The following is a 15,993-nucleotide window of genomic DNA, read 5'->3' on the forward strand; positions in this document are numbered from 1 at the left end:
ATACCACCCTTATGGCAGAGAGTGAAGAGGAACTAAAGTGCCTCTTGATGAAAGTGAAAGAGGAGAGTGAAAAAGTTGGGTTAAAACTCAACATTCAGAAAACTAAGATCATGGCATCTGGTCCCATCACTTCATGGGAAATAGATGGGGAAACAGTGGGAACAGTGTCAGACTTTATTTTTTGGGGCTCCAAAATCACTGCAGATGGTGACTGCAGCCATGAAATTAAAAGACACTTACTCCTTAGCAGAAAAGCTATGACCAACCTAGACCGCATATTAAAAAGCAGAGACATTACTTTGCCAACAAAGGTCCATCTAGTCAAGGCTATGGTTTTTCCAGTGGTCATGAATGGATGTATGTGAGAGTTGGACTGTGAAGAAAGCTGAGCGCCGAAGAATTGATGCTTTTGAACTGTGGTGTTGGAGAAGACTCTTGAGAGTCCCTTGGACTGCAAGGAGATCCAACCAGTCCATCCTAAAGGAGATCAGTCCTGAATATTCATTGGAAGGACTGATGCCAAAGCTGAAACTCCAACACTTTGGCCACCTGATGCAAAGCGCTGACTCATTGGAAAAGACTCTGATGCTGGGAACGATTGAAGGCGGGAGGAGAAGGGGGTGACTGAGGGTGAGCTGGTTGGATGGCATCACCGACTCAATGGACATGAGTTTGAGTAAACTCCGGGAGTTGCTCATGGATAGGGAGGCCTGGCGTGCTGCAGTCCAGGGGTTCGCAAAGAGTCAGACACGACTGAGCGACTGAACTGAACTACATGTCTATGCAGCGATGAGAGCAATCAGGAAAGGCCTGAGGCAGCAGGGAGGTGTCCCTCTCCAGGGAGACCAGAGGCAGGGTCCCCGCTGCTCTCTTCGTCAGCCTCTTGAGAAGCCAGGCGCGTGCTCTGGCCTGCTGGTGTGGTGTGTGGAGACAGGAGGGAGGCGCTCCTGCGGGATGGGGGCTGGGCGGGGAGGCAGGGGTGCAGGCAGAGCCCTGTGCCTTCTGCGTGGGGCCCCTCCTCACCTGCCGCTCTCTGCTCTGGGCTCAGCCTGAGTCTGCAGCTGCCCCCAGTGCCCAGCCTCCTTCGTGTCGGGGTGCGAGGTCCTCCCTGCAGACCCGCCGAGCCCGCAACAGGCTGCTGACGCCGCTAGTCTGTACTGTGGCCGTGGATGGCAGCCCGCCCTCACGGCGTGTGAAGAGGGCACACTTCCTGGGGCCCACGGGGGCCCGATGACAAGCCTCCCTGGCCTTAAGGAGCCGCTTCGTGCCCGGTCAGCGTGGTCACACGTAGCAGTGCAGCCAGGCGGGGATCGCTGTGCCGTCCGCCCCACACGCCCCGAGTTGCCCCTGTAAGTGCCCGGCGCGCACGAGCATCACATCCGGGCCCTTGGACCCCCACCCCCACCCCAGCCAGAGCTGCGGCTCCCTGTCTGCCTCTGATACGGAGAGAGGTGGGTGCTCCCTGGGAGCCCACTGACGTGGTGGCACCCGTATGTCCAGGCTTCCCTTCTGATACAGAGAGAGGTGGGCCCCCCGAGGTGGATCCTGGGGGGGGCTCACTCACACCCATGGGGCTGCTGTGGTCAGAGGCTGTATGGGGTGCTCTCGGCAGCCTTTCGGCCCATGGTCAGCATGTGCATCCCCAAAAAACTGGAAACCACCCTGAGGAAGCGGGTGGCTTCAGGGAGGAGGTTCTAGGGCTGAGATCAGGAAGCTGTGGCCGCCAGCTGGCCCCGGGGTCCACGGGGAGAGCCAGGAGGCAGGGGGCATCCCGTCGGCGCGGGACCTGCTTCCATCCTGTGCGCCCCTCGACGGGGAAGGTGCTTCTTAAATGAAAATCAAGTCATTCTTAGAGACCTCTGATGTCCCAAGCAACAGGTGTGTTAAGAGCGGACCAAGCTCCGTATTTCTGCCCCTTTGGAAGGAACAGCCTTGTGTCTGTCCGGTTCTGGGGTAAAGCCACGGTTTGCCTGCTGGACGCTGCTTCAGCTTTGCGGTCGGCAGTCAGGCACGCCTGTTGGGTGCCCGGGGCCAACGGCCGCGCTAGAAATCCTCCAGCCCCAAGGACTCGGAGCAGCCCTCCTGCCCACACGGGGCCCGGGAGCCACCCTCGCTGCTCGGACGGCCAGGCCCCCCGCCTGCTGGTGAGCTCGCGGAGCCTCATGCTGCCCTGGGTGCCGGCCGGCAGCGGCTGTGGGGCCTGGGCTCTGGGAGCGCGTCCAGTCGGGGCTGCCAGGAGCTGAGTCTGGGCCTTCTCGGGGGGCAGACCCCCGCCTCCCCCACACCGTCCTGGCGCAGCCCTGTGGCGGAGGGCGGGAAGCTGGGCATCCAGAGGACCCCCGCCTCCCAGGCTGAGGGTCACAGACGTCTCCGCAGGGTGTTCTCAGGCGTAGCTGGTAAATAGCAATCTTGCCTCCGGAGAAATTCCTTTGTCCCTTTTCGCTCCTTATCTCGGCTCTCCGGCCTGTGCTGGGTTGTCTGTAGGGTGTAATTCCTTTTTAGGTAACTCAGATACTTCTCTCTGGAGCAGGCCTAACAAGGCCTGGCTGCTGCTATTTTTAGCGGGGCCGGGCAGCTCTGCGTGTCCTGGAGACCAGGGCCGCCCTCTCCTCACCACCTGCACAGCGTCAGGACAGGGCCTGGTTTTGTTTGGCTGCGTGGTGTGTTTTTGTTTTTATTTTTAATTCCCTCAGCTTTTCCTTGCCAAAATCTCTAATTCACTCTTTTCCAAAATATTTTTCTTGAGCCTTCCTAGGAAAGAACCCACGTATTTCTATCAGTTGCCTATGTTTCTCCCCTAGAGTTCGCAGAAGCTCCTTTTTTTGGTAAAGAATGTTGGCCCAGCGCATGTGCAGATGTGGGCAGCCACCCTGTCCCAGGTTGGCAGGATGGGAGCCCAGTTAGAGCCTAGGCAGCGGAGGCCCCGACCCTGACCCCCAGGGCCAGGAATCCCCTGCCCGTCCAGCTCCTGGCCTGAGCTCGCTGCCCACATCTTGGAGGGACTTTCCTGTCCATCCTCAAGACAGCCGTGCCATCCTCCCCGAAGGGCTCTCCGTCTAGGCTCCTTCCCGGAGGCAGGGGGAGGCCTGCAGCTCTGACCTCAGCGGCCCAGAGAGCTCCAGGCCTGCACTCTCACTCCTGGTCCCGGGGTCCCCCAGGTGACAGCTGGTCCTGCCCCCGCGGACTTGTGGTGGTGTTGAACTGACACGCCGCCCGGCGCTTGCTCTGCGTCCGTCCTGAGCACAGTGAGTGAGCAAGGCAGGCACGTGAGGAAGGGGTGCTCAGGGAGCCTGGGGAAGCGGCGCGTGCTGCTGTTCAGTCGCTCAGTCGGGTCCGACTCTTTGCGACCCCATGGACTGCAGCACGCCGGGCCTCCCTGTCCTCCACTATCTCCCAGAGTTTACTCAAACTCATGTCCATTGAGTTGGTGATGCCATCCAACCATCTCATCCTCTATCGTCCCCTTCTCCTCCCGCCTTCAATCTTTCCCAGCCATCAGGGTCTTTTCCAATGAGTCAGCTCTTCGCATCAGGTGGCCAAAGTATGGACTTTCAGCTTTGGCATCAGTCCTTCCAATGAATATTCAGGGCTGATCTCCTTTAGGATGGACTGGTTGGATCTCCTTGCAGTCCAAGGGACTCTCAAGAGTCTTCTCCAACACCACAGCTCAAAAGCATCCATTCTTCGGCGCTCAGCCTTCTTTATGGTCCAGCTCTCACATCCATACATGACCACTGGAAAAACCATAGCTTTGACTAGATGGTTTGTTGGCAAAATGATGCCTCTGCTTTTTATTACAATGTCTAGGTTTGTCATAGCTTTTCTTCCAAGGAGCAAGCGTCTTTTAATTTCATGGCTACAGTCAGTATCCACAGTGATTTTGGAGCCCACAAAAACAAAATCTGTCGCTGCTTCCACTTTCCCCTTCTATTTACCATGAAGTGATAGGATTAGATGCCATGATCTTAGATTTTTGAGTGTTGAGTTTCAAGCCAGCTTTTTTTAATCTCCTCTTTCACCTTCATCAAGAGGTTCTTTAGTTCCTCTTCACTTTCTGCCATTAAAGTGGTATCATCTGCATATCTGAAGTTGTTGGTATTTCTCCTGACAATTTTGATTCCAGTTTGTGCTTCATCCATCCCGGCCTTTCACATGATGTACTCTGCACAAGTTAAATAAGCAGGGTGTCAAAATACAGCCTTGTTGTATTCCTTTCCCAATTTTGAACTACTCAGTTGTTCTATATCTGGTTCTAATCGTTGCTTCTTGACCTACATACACGTTTCTCAGGAAACAGGTAAGGTGGTCTGGTACTCCATCTCTTTAAGAATTTTCCACAGTTTGTTGTGATACACACAGTCAAAGGCTTTAGCATAGTCAGTGAAGCAGAAGTAGATGTTTTTCTGGAATTGCCTTGCTTTCTCCATGATCCAGTGAATGTTGGCAATTTGATCTCTTGTTCCTCTGCCTCTTCGAAATGCAGCTTGAACACCTGGAAGTTCTCGGTTCACATACTGTTAAAGCCGAGCTTGAAGGAGTGTAACCTTACTAGCATGTGAAATGAGTGCAATTATACAGCGGTTTGAACATTCTTTGGCATTGCCTTTCTTTGGCATTGAAATGAAAATTGACCTTTTCTAGGCCTGTGGCCACAGCTGAGTTTTCCAGATTTGCTAACATATTGAGTGCAGCACTTTCACAGCATCATCTTTTAGGATTTTAAATAGCTGAGCTAGAATTCTATCGCCTCCACTAGCTTTGTTAGTAGTGATGCTTCCTAAGTCCCACTTAACTTCACAGTCCAGAACGTCTGGCTCTAGGTGAGTGACCGCACTATCATGGTCATCCAGGTGATTAGACGCTCCTTGTATGGTTCTCCTGTGTATCCTTGCCACCTCTTCTTAGCCTCTTCTTCTTCTGTTAGGTCCTGCCTGTTTCTCTTCTTCACTGTGCCTGTTCTTAAACGAAGTGTTCACTTGGTACATCCAATTTTCTTGAAGCGACCTCTGGTGTTTCCCATTCTGTTGTTTTCCTCTGTTTCTTTGCTTTGATCACTGAGGAAGACTTCCTTATCTCTGCTTGCTGTTCTCTGGAACTCTGCATTCAAATGGGTATGAGTGCATCTCCTTTGCCTTTCCTTTCTCTTCTCTCCTCGGCTATTTGTAGAGCGCCCTCAGACAACCATTTTGTTTTTATCTATTTCTTTTTCTTGGGGATGGTTTCAGTTGCCGCCTCCTGTACAATATTACGAACCCCATCCACAGTTCCCCAGGCACTGTGTCTACCGTATCTAATGCCTTGAATCTATCTGTCTCCTCCAGTGTATAGATATAAGGGGTTTGATTTAGATCACACCTGAATGGCCTAGTGGTTTTCCCTACTTTGTTCGACTGAAGCCTGAATTTTGCAATGAGGAGATGATACTCTGAGCCCTAGTGAGCTCCCGGTCTTGTCTTGGCTGACCGTATGGAGCTTCTCCATCTTCGACTGTGACCCCTGAAAGGCCGGGGCAGCAGCCTGTGGTTTGTTCTGTGGCCTGGTGACGGCCTTTCCTGCCGAGTGGGCCACAGGAGAGGGTGCGCCCCGCGGCCGCGTCCTGGGCTCTGTCAGGGCACTGTGCACACGCGCGTGTGTGTGCGTGCACTCGCGTGTGCGTTCCTGTCACTGGCGTGTGCACGTGTGCATCTGCCTCCCGAGCCCTCTGTGGTCGTCCTGTGCCCGTCGTCCTCTGGAGCCCCCGCCGCTCCCTGAGGCGCCTCCCGGCCCCTGGGGCACAGGCGCCAGCGGGGCCTCGTCTCGCCGGGCCTTCTGTGGCGGGCGCTCTGCTCTGCGCTGTCCGGCGCGGCCGCCACTGTCCACGGTGGCCAGGCAGCCCTGCCGCTCAGTGTGGGTCCAGGCCATCAGTGTTCAGTGTGGCCGTCGGCACGGTGGGCTTGGGGCCTGCCCTTGTGTTATCTGTGTTATGTTTACACCTTCTGGGTTGTCGCTTTATTTCCCCATTTCTGCTTTCTTTTGGATTATTTCTCTTTTTCTTTCGCGTTCCATTTGAAATTGTTTACTGGCGTCTGGCCTTTCACGAAGTGTTTTCCTGGTAGCTGTGGGTTTTGAGTCCCCTGCCTCTGGTTGACATCCTGCTCCTTCATGTGCCACGTGGACGCGCTGGGACCGTGTAGCTTTCCGAGCAACATGTGCTGTCCCTCCGCCTGCACTGGGGGCTCCAGCCGGCGGCTTATAGTTGCTGTAAACTATGAGTTATAGTTGCTACTTTAAATCAAGGGTCAGCATCCCGTCCCTCCCCCCCACCCTAGCTGGTCCGACCTGCCACCTGGCCTGGGGTCAGGCTCCCGGGGCGGCCTCACCCCCTCGCGTGGCCTCCACACCTGCCCAGCGGCGTTGCCTCGAGGCTGCCGGCCGTGGGGCCTGAGTCTGCCGGCCGTGGGGCCTGAGTCTGCACTGGTCCCCCGGTCAGCGTCTGCCCAGCCTGCTCTAGTGGAGCTCCACACAGGCTCACGGGGACAGAGCCCTCCTGAGTTTACTCGTGAAAACGTTTGAAGGATGGTTGGCTGAGTTGTGTGATTCTTGGCTTATACTTGCTCGCATTGAGGATGCAAGCCAGAGCATCCTTTTTATAAAAGGTGGTTCTGCCACTGCTCCACTTAGACGTTAGTTCTGGTGTGGGTGTCGGCGGTTCTGGTGTGGATCTCTGGTTCTGATGTGAGTGTTGGTGGTTCTGGTGTGGGTCTCTGGCTCTGGTGTGGGTCTCTGGTTCTGATGTGGGTGTCAGCGGTTCTGGTGTGGGTATCATTGGTTCTGGTGTGGGTCTCTGGCTCTGGTGTGGGTCTCTGGCTCTGGTGTGGGTCTCTGGTTCTGGTGTGGGTGTCAGCGGTTCTGGTGTGGGTATCATTGGTTCTGGTGTGGGTCTCTGGCTCTGGTGTGGGTCTCTGGTTCTGATGTGAGTGTTGGTGGTTCTGGTGTGGGTCTCTGGCTCTGGTGTGGGTCTCTGGTTCTGATGTGGGTGTCAGCGGTTCTGGTGTGGGTATCATTGGTTCTGGTGTGGGTCTCTGGCTCTGGTGTGGGTCTCTGGCTCTGGTGTGGGTCTCTGGTTCTGGTGTGGGTGTCAGCGGTTCTGGTGTGGGTATCATTGGTTCTGGTGTGGGTCTCTGGCTCTGGTGTGAGTCTTTGGCTCTGGTGTGGGTCTCTGGTTCTGATGTGGGTGTTGGTGGTTCTGGTGTGGGTCTCTGGCTCTGGTGTGGGTCTCTGGCTCTGGTGTGGGTCTCTGGTTCTGATGTGAGTGTTGGTGGTTCTGGTGTGGGTCTCTGGCTCTGGTGTGGGTCTCTGGCTCTGGTGTGGGTCTCGGGGGCTGTTTCCTGGGAGCCTGGAGGACTTGTCTTTTGCTGGGGAGTGTCTGGGAGTCCGTTGCTCTGGGGTGATTCCCTCTGGTGCTCAGGCGCCCCTCAGTGTGGTTCAGCTCCCCTGCCTTGGGAGGCTTCCCGGGGCCCCCAAGTTTAGATGTGAGCTCCGGGCCCTGCCTCGCTCTCTCCCCTGGGGACCGGGGCGCAGGGGCTCCCCACCTGCCCTCGCCCACACCCGCCCCTGCCCCTGCCCTCTTACTGACGCTCTTTTCACTTTCTTGGGTTTTGGTGGCCTGTGTGGCCCTTGCTGAACTTTCCTCGAAGTGGGTTCTCCCTCGGGCGCTCTGTAACGTGCTCTTCTCTTCTGGGACGATTTTGTCCTTTTCCCCATTTCTGTCCTGCGGTTGATCCCGTCTCTCTTTTGGGTTTCTCCTCCCCTCGGCGCCTGTTTGGATGTTCAGCTCTGTCTGCATGGAGCTCGCAGCTCTGGGCTGCTCTGTGCCTCTGTCGAGGGCGGCCTCTTCCTGGGGGTGCTCTTTCCTCTCGGGCCGCAGCCCTGAGGAAAGGGCTGACGCGCCCTCCCTCTGCCCGCCCCCAGTGGCCTCTGTGCAGGTCGTGTTCCTGGCCTCACAGCACCCTCTTCTGTCCGTCGGGCAAAGCTGTGCCGCCTGCTGTGGGCGAGGGGGTGCCTCCTCTGCGTCTCAGAGCGCCCGCCTGCCCCCTGCTCCCCGGCTCACATTCCCGCTGCAGCCGGCCCATCCTCCCTGCGGCCCTGCTCTGCAGAAGTGGGGCCTCCTGGCGCCCTGCAGCTGGGCCCGTGGACCCCGCCAGGCTGAGTGTTTCCTGCCATCTGCAGCCGCCTTGGGCCTCCCCTGCCCAGGGCCGGAGTGTGACTGCGCCGTGTGGACTGGTCACCAGGCTGCCGTTAGATCCAGAAGCTGTGAGCCCAGCCACCTACACCCCGCCCCCCGCCCCTCACCCTTTCTGTTCTGTTTCTCCCGGCTGCTTCGATTCCGTTTGGATTGAAAGTTGGTTTGGGTTTTCGCATGGGGGCCTCTCTGTACCCGCTTCTCAGCCGGAAGCTCTGGGTTCCCGTGTGGCTGCGCAGAGCCTAGTCCCAGCGGCTCCCCTCCATTTCTTGGCTTGACGTTTCCCTGAGGGGGGCTTGCCCTCCCATTTCCCCAGAGACACAGGAGGGAAGGAGGGCTTCATTCTCTTCATCCACCAGTTTTCAGAGGGGTGTCCTGACTCCACTCTGACTGGCATGGGTGGGGGGTGGTTAGTGTCATCATGAACTCGTGGATCTAAGTGTGTGTGTGTGTGTGTGTGTGTGTGTGTGTGTGTAGCCTGTCCTGGGTGGACCAGGAGTGCTGGTTAAACTCTGATGTGGCGTCAGGCTTCTCTCCCGCTCCCTGCAGGGCCCCGCAAACCCCCCTGACCCACCCCCACCCCGATGCTCCTTGTGGGGCCCAGGCTCCTCTGAACCTGCTGTCTCCCCCGAGCCCCGTTCCTAGCTGTGCGTTCGTCCCCAGCCTGCCCAGGGAGAGCCTCTGTGGACCCCGTGTGGCCTCTGGCGTGGAGGGTGTGTGGTCTGCAATGTGCGGAGATGGGTGTGGCGGCTGCTCTCCCGACATGCGGGCCCTTCTCGCAGGCGTCTGTCACTTTTCTCCCCAAACACTTTGTGATGAGGACCTGTCATTTCAGCACCTTCGTTCTCATGCGAGACGTGCCTTTGTCTCCTCCCGTCCACTCCTGCGTGAGCTCATCCTGGCGCCTCATCGTGGCTTTTGAAGCACCCTCCTCTCTCCTCTGTGTGGAGGGGCTTCCCCACTGACCCTGCGGCGGGTGTGCCGGGCGTGCGGGCCACTGGGGGCTCCCCGACGTGCGGAGGGGCGCGGGTGGGCTATTTTTGGATCCTTCATTTTTTTGAGATTTGTGGGATCAGAGTCAAGTGTTTGAGGAGTTTGATGTCATGTGAATAGTGAATTCTGTGCCTTAAAAGGCCACTTCAGTTCAGACCACGACAGAGTGAGTGGTCTCATGAGGGAGATGCGTGCGGGCATGAAGGCGGGCAGCAAATCCCCACCCAGAGGGACCCGCCTGGCCCGAGGTGGCTGCTTGGGGAGTCACGTCCTGGCCTCCCTGAGTCGCCGCGAGGTGTCCTGGAAAGCATCGCTCGGCCCTCCCTGGGGACTCATGTGTGGTCGCTGCCATACTCTGGTGACCCACAACCTCTGTGCACGGCGTGGCAGTGTGACCTGCAGGAGCCCACGCGAGAGCCCTGCCCGTCTCTGGGGCCCTTCTGCCCTTCCCGCCCCCGGACTGGAGCTGGGCCTGAGCTGCAGGGCAAGGGGACTGGGCCCAGAGGACGCAGCCCTGAGTGGGGTCATGAGCCGCCAGCTTCCTTGGGATGACATGCGCGTGTCCGGGCCCCTCCCCGTCTGTGTAGCTCCTGGCGTCCAGGGGGAGCCGCTCGGGTGGAACCCTGGGCCCCTCATGAAGGTCTGGCTTTGTGTGTTGTCCCAGGTGCCAGCTGCGGCGGGTGACAGCCGCGCACATCACGTAGCTTTTGGTGGCCTTCACGTGACTACGCTGTCCCGTCACTGGTTCCTGGGCCTGAGGCCAGGCCGTCTGGTGACCTGACCCAGGCTGCCCCAGGCCACTTCTGACCGGGGTCCCTCGTGCCCTTTGCGGCCCCGGCCCGGGCCCGGACCCGGAAGCCAGCCCGCAGCCTGCCCTGGTTGTGGAGGTGGTCTGCTGCCGGAGTGCCCAGGTCCCTGCCCGGCTGTGGGGTGTTGGGTGAGGCGCCCGCTGGGAGGTGTGCTGCTTGGTTCCTTGAGCCCTGAGGCTGGAGTCCAGGTATGGGGGGTCCAGGCAGGCCTGTGTTGAGGAGGCAGTGAAAGTGCCCTGGTGAACATCCTGTACCCTGCTCAGACGGAACGCAGGTGCGAGCCGGGTGTCACCGCGTGCCCTTCCCTGAGGGCACACCCGGGTCTGGGCACACTCCCTGAAGCTGGACGTGCCACTCACCATCTCAGGTCAGGGGGCAGCTGCTGCCGAGCGCGGCGTCCTTCTGCCCTGCCCGGCACTCTGCGCTCCGCTCCAGGGCCTGGCCCCACGCCCCTCCCCCCGGCCTGCTCTCTGGTCAGCTGGCTGAGCGCCAGGTGTAGCCCCTTCCCGTCGGGGCCCTCACTGCCCTGTGCCCAGAGGAGCCGTGTCTCAGCCCGTTGACCGCAGCCCGTCCGCCCACGGCTCGCTGACCTCTGGGCAGGACGCGGTGGCCGAGGCTGGGTGCAGGCGGTGTGGGAAGCAGTACTGTGGCCCTGGGGTGGGTCGCCTGCTGTGGGAGGCCTGCCTCTGGGATGGTGGGCGGGGGAGGCCAGGGTGGCTCCAGGGTCTCGGTGAGCGCTGCGGGGCCGGCCGTGTCGCTGCACCAAGGGTAGAGCAGAGCAGAGGACGGGCGGGGCACGGGTGTGGACGGCTGGGGCCCTGCTGCTTCCCCAGCACCGGCCTCGCTGTCTGTCCTGGCCACCCTGCCCTGGCTGCGGCCTCGTGGACGTCCTGGCGCTGCTGCCCACTCCCCAGCTGTGGGCGCCCCAGGGGGTGGGGCCGCGACCTCCGGGTCCCCCCGTGAGCCCGTGTGGGTCCACACCTGCCCCGGTGACCCGAGGGTCGCTCCCGACGCCCAGCCTGTTTCAGGTCCCAGGGGAGAGGCGGGTCTGGGCCGTCGTCGCCCGAGTCAGGACTCTGTGCAGGGAGGGCTGCAGGGTGGCACGGCCGCTGGACGGCTCCCTCTCAGGACAGCTCCCCGACTCAGGACGGCTCTCCCCCTCAGGACAGCTCCCCGACTCAGGACGGCTTCCCCACTCAGGATGGCCCTCCCGCAGAATGGCTCCCCCTCAGGATGGCTCCCCACCTCAGGACGGCCCTCCCTCAGGACAGCTCCCCCTCAGGACGGTTTCCCAACTCAGGACGGCTCCCCCTCAGGACGGCTCCCCCACTCAGGACGGTTCCCCAACTCAGGACGCTCCCCCACTCAGGACGGCTCCCCCTTAAGGACGGCTCCCCCTCAGGACGGCTCCCCCACTCAGGATGGCTCCCCTCTCAGGACGGCCCTCTTGTACTCCTGGCAGAGCCTCCAGGCTGCAGGGCCGCAGCTCCGAGGACGACTCCATGGTCGAGGTCGAATGACAGGAGGGAGGCCTGGCTGGGCGCCGCCTCGGGGCCAGTCTGGTTGGCGCCCGGAGTGGACCCTGGTGACCAGGGAGATGCTGCGGGCCCGGCCCCGGGGGCTGGGCTGAGCCGAGCCCGGAGCAGTGGGCCCGCCGGCTCTGCCGCCTGCCACTGCGTGGCTGCACCCAGTCCCGCTGACCGCTGCAGCATGTCCACCTCGCCAGGGGGTGGGCTGGGGTTCAAGTGCGAGTGGGCGTGAGACAGCGCCCGCCCTCGCGGCCAGCTCTGCTCGTCCTGTGCTGTGTTAGTCGCTCAGTTGTGTCTGATTGTTTGTGGCCCCGTGGACTGTGGCCCACCAGGCTCCTGCGTCCGTGGGATGTGGGTCGCCATTTGCTTCTCCAGGGAATCCTCCCGACCCAGGGATTGAACCCAGGTCTCCACATTGCAGGCAGGTTCTTCACTGTCTGAGCCACCAGGAAAGCCCTGCTCCCTCCTAGATGGTGGGAAACATGCACACACGTGTGCACAGCCCCGACACACACATACAACACGTGCACATGACACGCATGCACCTGCACCCCCGCGGGGCCATGGCAGTGTCAGGATGGCTGTCCTCTGGGCCCTGCCCGCTGCTCCATGGCCGACACGGGACCTCCCGCCATGGGGGGGGACACCAGCATTCCTGAGAGACCAGGAGCTCCCTGGGGCCTCAGCACAGGGCCCTGGGGACCACGGCCCAGGGTGGGGCCGCCCTGACGCCTGCCTCTCCTCCGCAGGTCGTCCACGCTCACAGGCCACACTTCCTGGCCCTGCACTGCCAGGAGTTTGGAGGGAAGAACTATGAAGCGTCCATGTCGCACGTGGACAAGTTTGTCAAGTAAGTCTGGGGGCAGCTGCCTGGCCTCCGCCTCCTCCTGGGGCGAGGTGGGTGTGGCTGGGGGTGAGGGGCACAGCCCCACCTGAGGGCCAGGCCCGGGGCCGGGGCGCCTTGCCAAAGAGAGGGCATGGCCCGGGGGTGGGGGCGGGGGAGCAACGGGGTGGCTGTGCCCCAGGGTTCAAGGCCATGGCACCTGTGGGCTCAGAAACGTCAGCCCCAGGTCCAGGCCGAGATTCCGTCATGTGGCCGGATGGCTGTGAGCCACCTGCTGCTGCTAAGAACAAACAGATGGACGGACCGATGGACAGATGGACTGGGTGACCGCTCAGAAGCTCACAGCTTGTTGGCCGCAGTGGGATGGGCACAGAGCGCCATCGTCCATGGGAGGCGCGCCCTGTGGCTCTGTGGGAGTCAGGCCTATGCAGAGCCGCCCAGTGCCACCCGGGGACAGGGACACGGACCTGGGAGCTGGACGCGGGGGTGGGCAGGAGTGGGCCCGACGGCAGGCGCCTCTCTGCTCTGTGTCCCCCGGGGTGGGCGCCGCCCCCGACCCGGACTCCAGGCGCCGTGACAGCTCCCGCTGGTGGAGGGGGCGGTGGCGCTTCTGAGGCAGCTGTGGGGGTGGGCACCGGGCGGGGGGCGTCCACCCCGAGGCCGAGTCCCGCGGCTGTCACTGGCCTCGGTTCCCCTGTGGATGCTCATAAGTCACTCACGTTTTCAGCTGTCACATTGTGGGGTCATTTGATAAAAGACAGGTTTTTAAAAACTAGCACATTTTCCCCAGATAACCTACAACTTAAAGCAATTTCAGCCACAATGTTTCTTACGCTGAAACTAATACTAGGGTGACCGCAGAGGAGCGCGGGTCAGCGCTGGCCACAGCGATTCCGCAGCACAGGGAGGCCCCGTGTGGGGGCGGGGCGGCACCCCATGGCTGGGCAGCGGCCCGCACGTCGCCCCCGGCTGCGGCCAGTGGCAGCTGGCTCGGGAGGGCACCGCAGGGTCCTGGGCCAGGAAGCCGTGAGCCTGGGTCCCCGCCCTGCCCTGGTCCCCCCGCCCGGCCTGGCCGAGTTCCAGTTGACCCAGGGCGAGGTCGAGAGGCCTGAGGGTGGTCCGATGGTCCGAGGGTGAAGTGCAGGAGAGCATCAGGGCAGAGGCTTCTTCAGAAGGTGCGCAGGTCCAGCAAAGGAAAGACAGGCACGCTGGGCCGTGGTGACGTGAAAGTCTTCATCAAAAGGCGCTATAAACAAAGTCAAAGTTTAGCCACACTTGGGAAAAGATATCTGCAATGTACTTGACTGACAAAAATTGTCCGTGTTTAAATATCTAAAGAACTCTGATAGGTCCCCGAGAAGAGAACACTGGGGAAGCTGGGCATTTCAGAGACAAAGAGACGCGGCTGCAGGGCCTCACCGCCATGCTCACGCTGTCACACGCTCCCGGTCCCCTGCCATCCTCCTGCTGGCGTCAGAGACGCTTCATTCCTGCCCAAGTTGTGCGTAACACGCGTGTTGCTGTTTTTGCTCTGACCCAGTCAGCTACGTTTTTCAAAGGTTAAAAAGTGCAGGAACACATCCCCTGTGTGGCCACCTGCTGCTCCCGGGGCACGGCCTTGTCTGCATGGTCAGCTTTCTCTCTGCACCATCTTCCTTCGACCTGAGAACGTTAACATTTATCTGAGCACAAGTTGCTGCTCATCAATTATCTCAGCTTTTGTTTGTCTGAAGAAAGTCTTTGTCTTCGTTTTTGAAAGACGTTTCTGTTGCAAACAGTATTCTGGCCTGTCCGTTTTCCCCTTCAGTACTCTAAGGGTGCTGTTCCATTGTCCTCTGTGCGGCCTTGTCCCTGAGCAGAATGGGCCGTTGTCCTGTCTTCATCTTCTGTATATAGTGCATCTTTTTCCCCCAACACTAAGTTTGTCTTTCTAGCTGGTGTGTAGCAACTTGATTGTTTTGCTTTAGTTTGATTTTCTTTGTGTTTCTTTTGCTTGCAGTCCTTTGAGCTTTTCCAACCTGTAGGTTCATAATTTTACTGAAATTTCAGGAAAGCCTGTGGGTTGTTCCTTTCTCTTTGTTCTCAGACTCCCACTTCTGATGTTAGACTGTCACGCTGTCTCTACAGCTCTTTCAGATTTTTTCAGTCCATATTTTTCTTCTTTGCTTCGGTTTGGATAGTCCTGTCTTATAGTCACTAATCGATGCTCTCTTTTTTTACATTTCCATCTGGTATTATGTCCATTCAGTGAATTTACTTCTCGTGCTGTAGCTGGGGCTCTGGAAGTACCATTTACGTCCATGTTTTCCTTACTACTCTCTGCACGTTTTCCTATAAATCTTCGGTTATATTTATAGTAGCTCTTTCAAGGTTCCTTTCAGTGAATTGCATCTCTTTTGTCCTTTCAGGGTCCGTTTCTATTGACTTTCTTGTGGAGCATGGGTCCCGTTTGCCGCTTCTCGGCATGCTGATCTTGCAGGCTGTCATGCCGCACGCCGCCTGTGCCCGCAGGCACACTGGGGCTTGTCCAGCAGGCGGCCGGGGCTCGGGCATTAGTCCGACCCCCTCGAGGCTGGTCCTCTCGGCCCTCCTCCCTGCTCCTTCCTGCCTCTTCCCTTCTCAGAGCTGGAACCCTCTTCTCCCCGCCCCGGGGGGAGGGCCAGTGGGTCACACAGCAGCCGTGTCCCCTTCTCTTGCCGGGCAGTGTTGGGGTGCAGCCCTGGGGGGGTCAGGCACCCCCATCTGTCCAGAGCATCGCAGACCCCAGGGGTGCGTGGAGGCTGCACTCCAGGAGTGTCTTAGAGATGGGCCCCCCCCACTTCCTTCCCCACTCCCCGTGGTTTCCGGGCGGCCGTTCCTGCCCCCATAAGCGTTCCTGTGGGACAGGGAGCGCCTGCGCGACGTGTGTGAAGATGCCCCTCTTCCTTCCAGGGAGCTGCTCTCCAGTGACGCGATGAAGGAGTACAGCCGGGCGCGGGTCTACCTGGACGAGGACTACAAGTCGCAGGAGCACTTCACGGTGAGCGCGCTCCGCCTCGGCGCGGGGGTGGCTGTGCGTGAGTTCCACGTGACGGTGGGGGCGCCGGCGTGACGGCCAGGGCTGTGCTGGGTGTGGGAACAGGTGGGCGTCTCGGAGCAGCAGAGCTGGGCAGCTCTGGGTGGCTGTTCCCGCTTCCGCGGTCTGCATCTGGTGGAGAGTGGCATCAGTCAGCTTGTCAGGGGACGGGGCCTTGGTTCTCGGCACAGACGCCGTGGCCTCAGCAGGGAGGGAGTGCCCGCTGTCTGTCCACCTGTCTCTCTCACACAGCCCTGTGGAAGTTTTCCGTAGTTTCTTGAGATGCTCAGTTGTCTAATCCTCTGTGGTCTGCTTGGAGTCACCTGCCGTGCCGTGCTCATGCAGTAACTGCACTCCTGCAGCCAGATGCTTGGTGGGGTGAGGAATGGTTCACGGCGGAGGCGCCTGGGGGCTAAGAGAGCTCCACTGTGGTCTTGCCTCATCCCTGGAGGTTTATCTCAAAAAGGGGTTTCTCTATTTGCAACGGAAAGCAGAAACCTGCATCAGAGCATTCCCATCACTCAGCATCTTCCCTGGAGGAA

General features: G+C 59.5%; 1 protein-coding gene across 2 annotated transcripts in view; it reads left to right on the plus strand.

The window, feature by feature from the left end:
* Nucleotides 1-15,993, plus strand: part of INPP5A (inositol polyphosphate-5-phosphatase A) — a 146,038-nt gene that overhangs the window by 57,590 nt on the left and 72,455 nt on the right. For both annotated transcript variants that reach the window (XM_025274234.3, XM_025274236.3), the window contains exons 3-4: nt 12,302-12,402; nt 15,328-15,415. In XM_025274234.3, the coding sequence (XP_025130019.1) occupies nt 12,302-12,402; nt 15,328-15,415 (189 nt within the window). The remainder of the gene's footprint in view (nt 1-12,301; nt 12,403-15,327; nt 15,416-15,993) is intronic.

Source organism: Bubalus bubalis, chromosome 23 (genome assembly GCF_019923935.1).
Source record: "Bubalus bubalis isolate 160015118507 breed Murrah chromosome 23, NDDB_SH_1, whole genome shotgun sequence".
NCBI classification, from domain to species: Eukaryota; Metazoa; Chordata; class Mammalia; order Artiodactyla; family Bovidae; genus Bubalus; species Bubalus bubalis.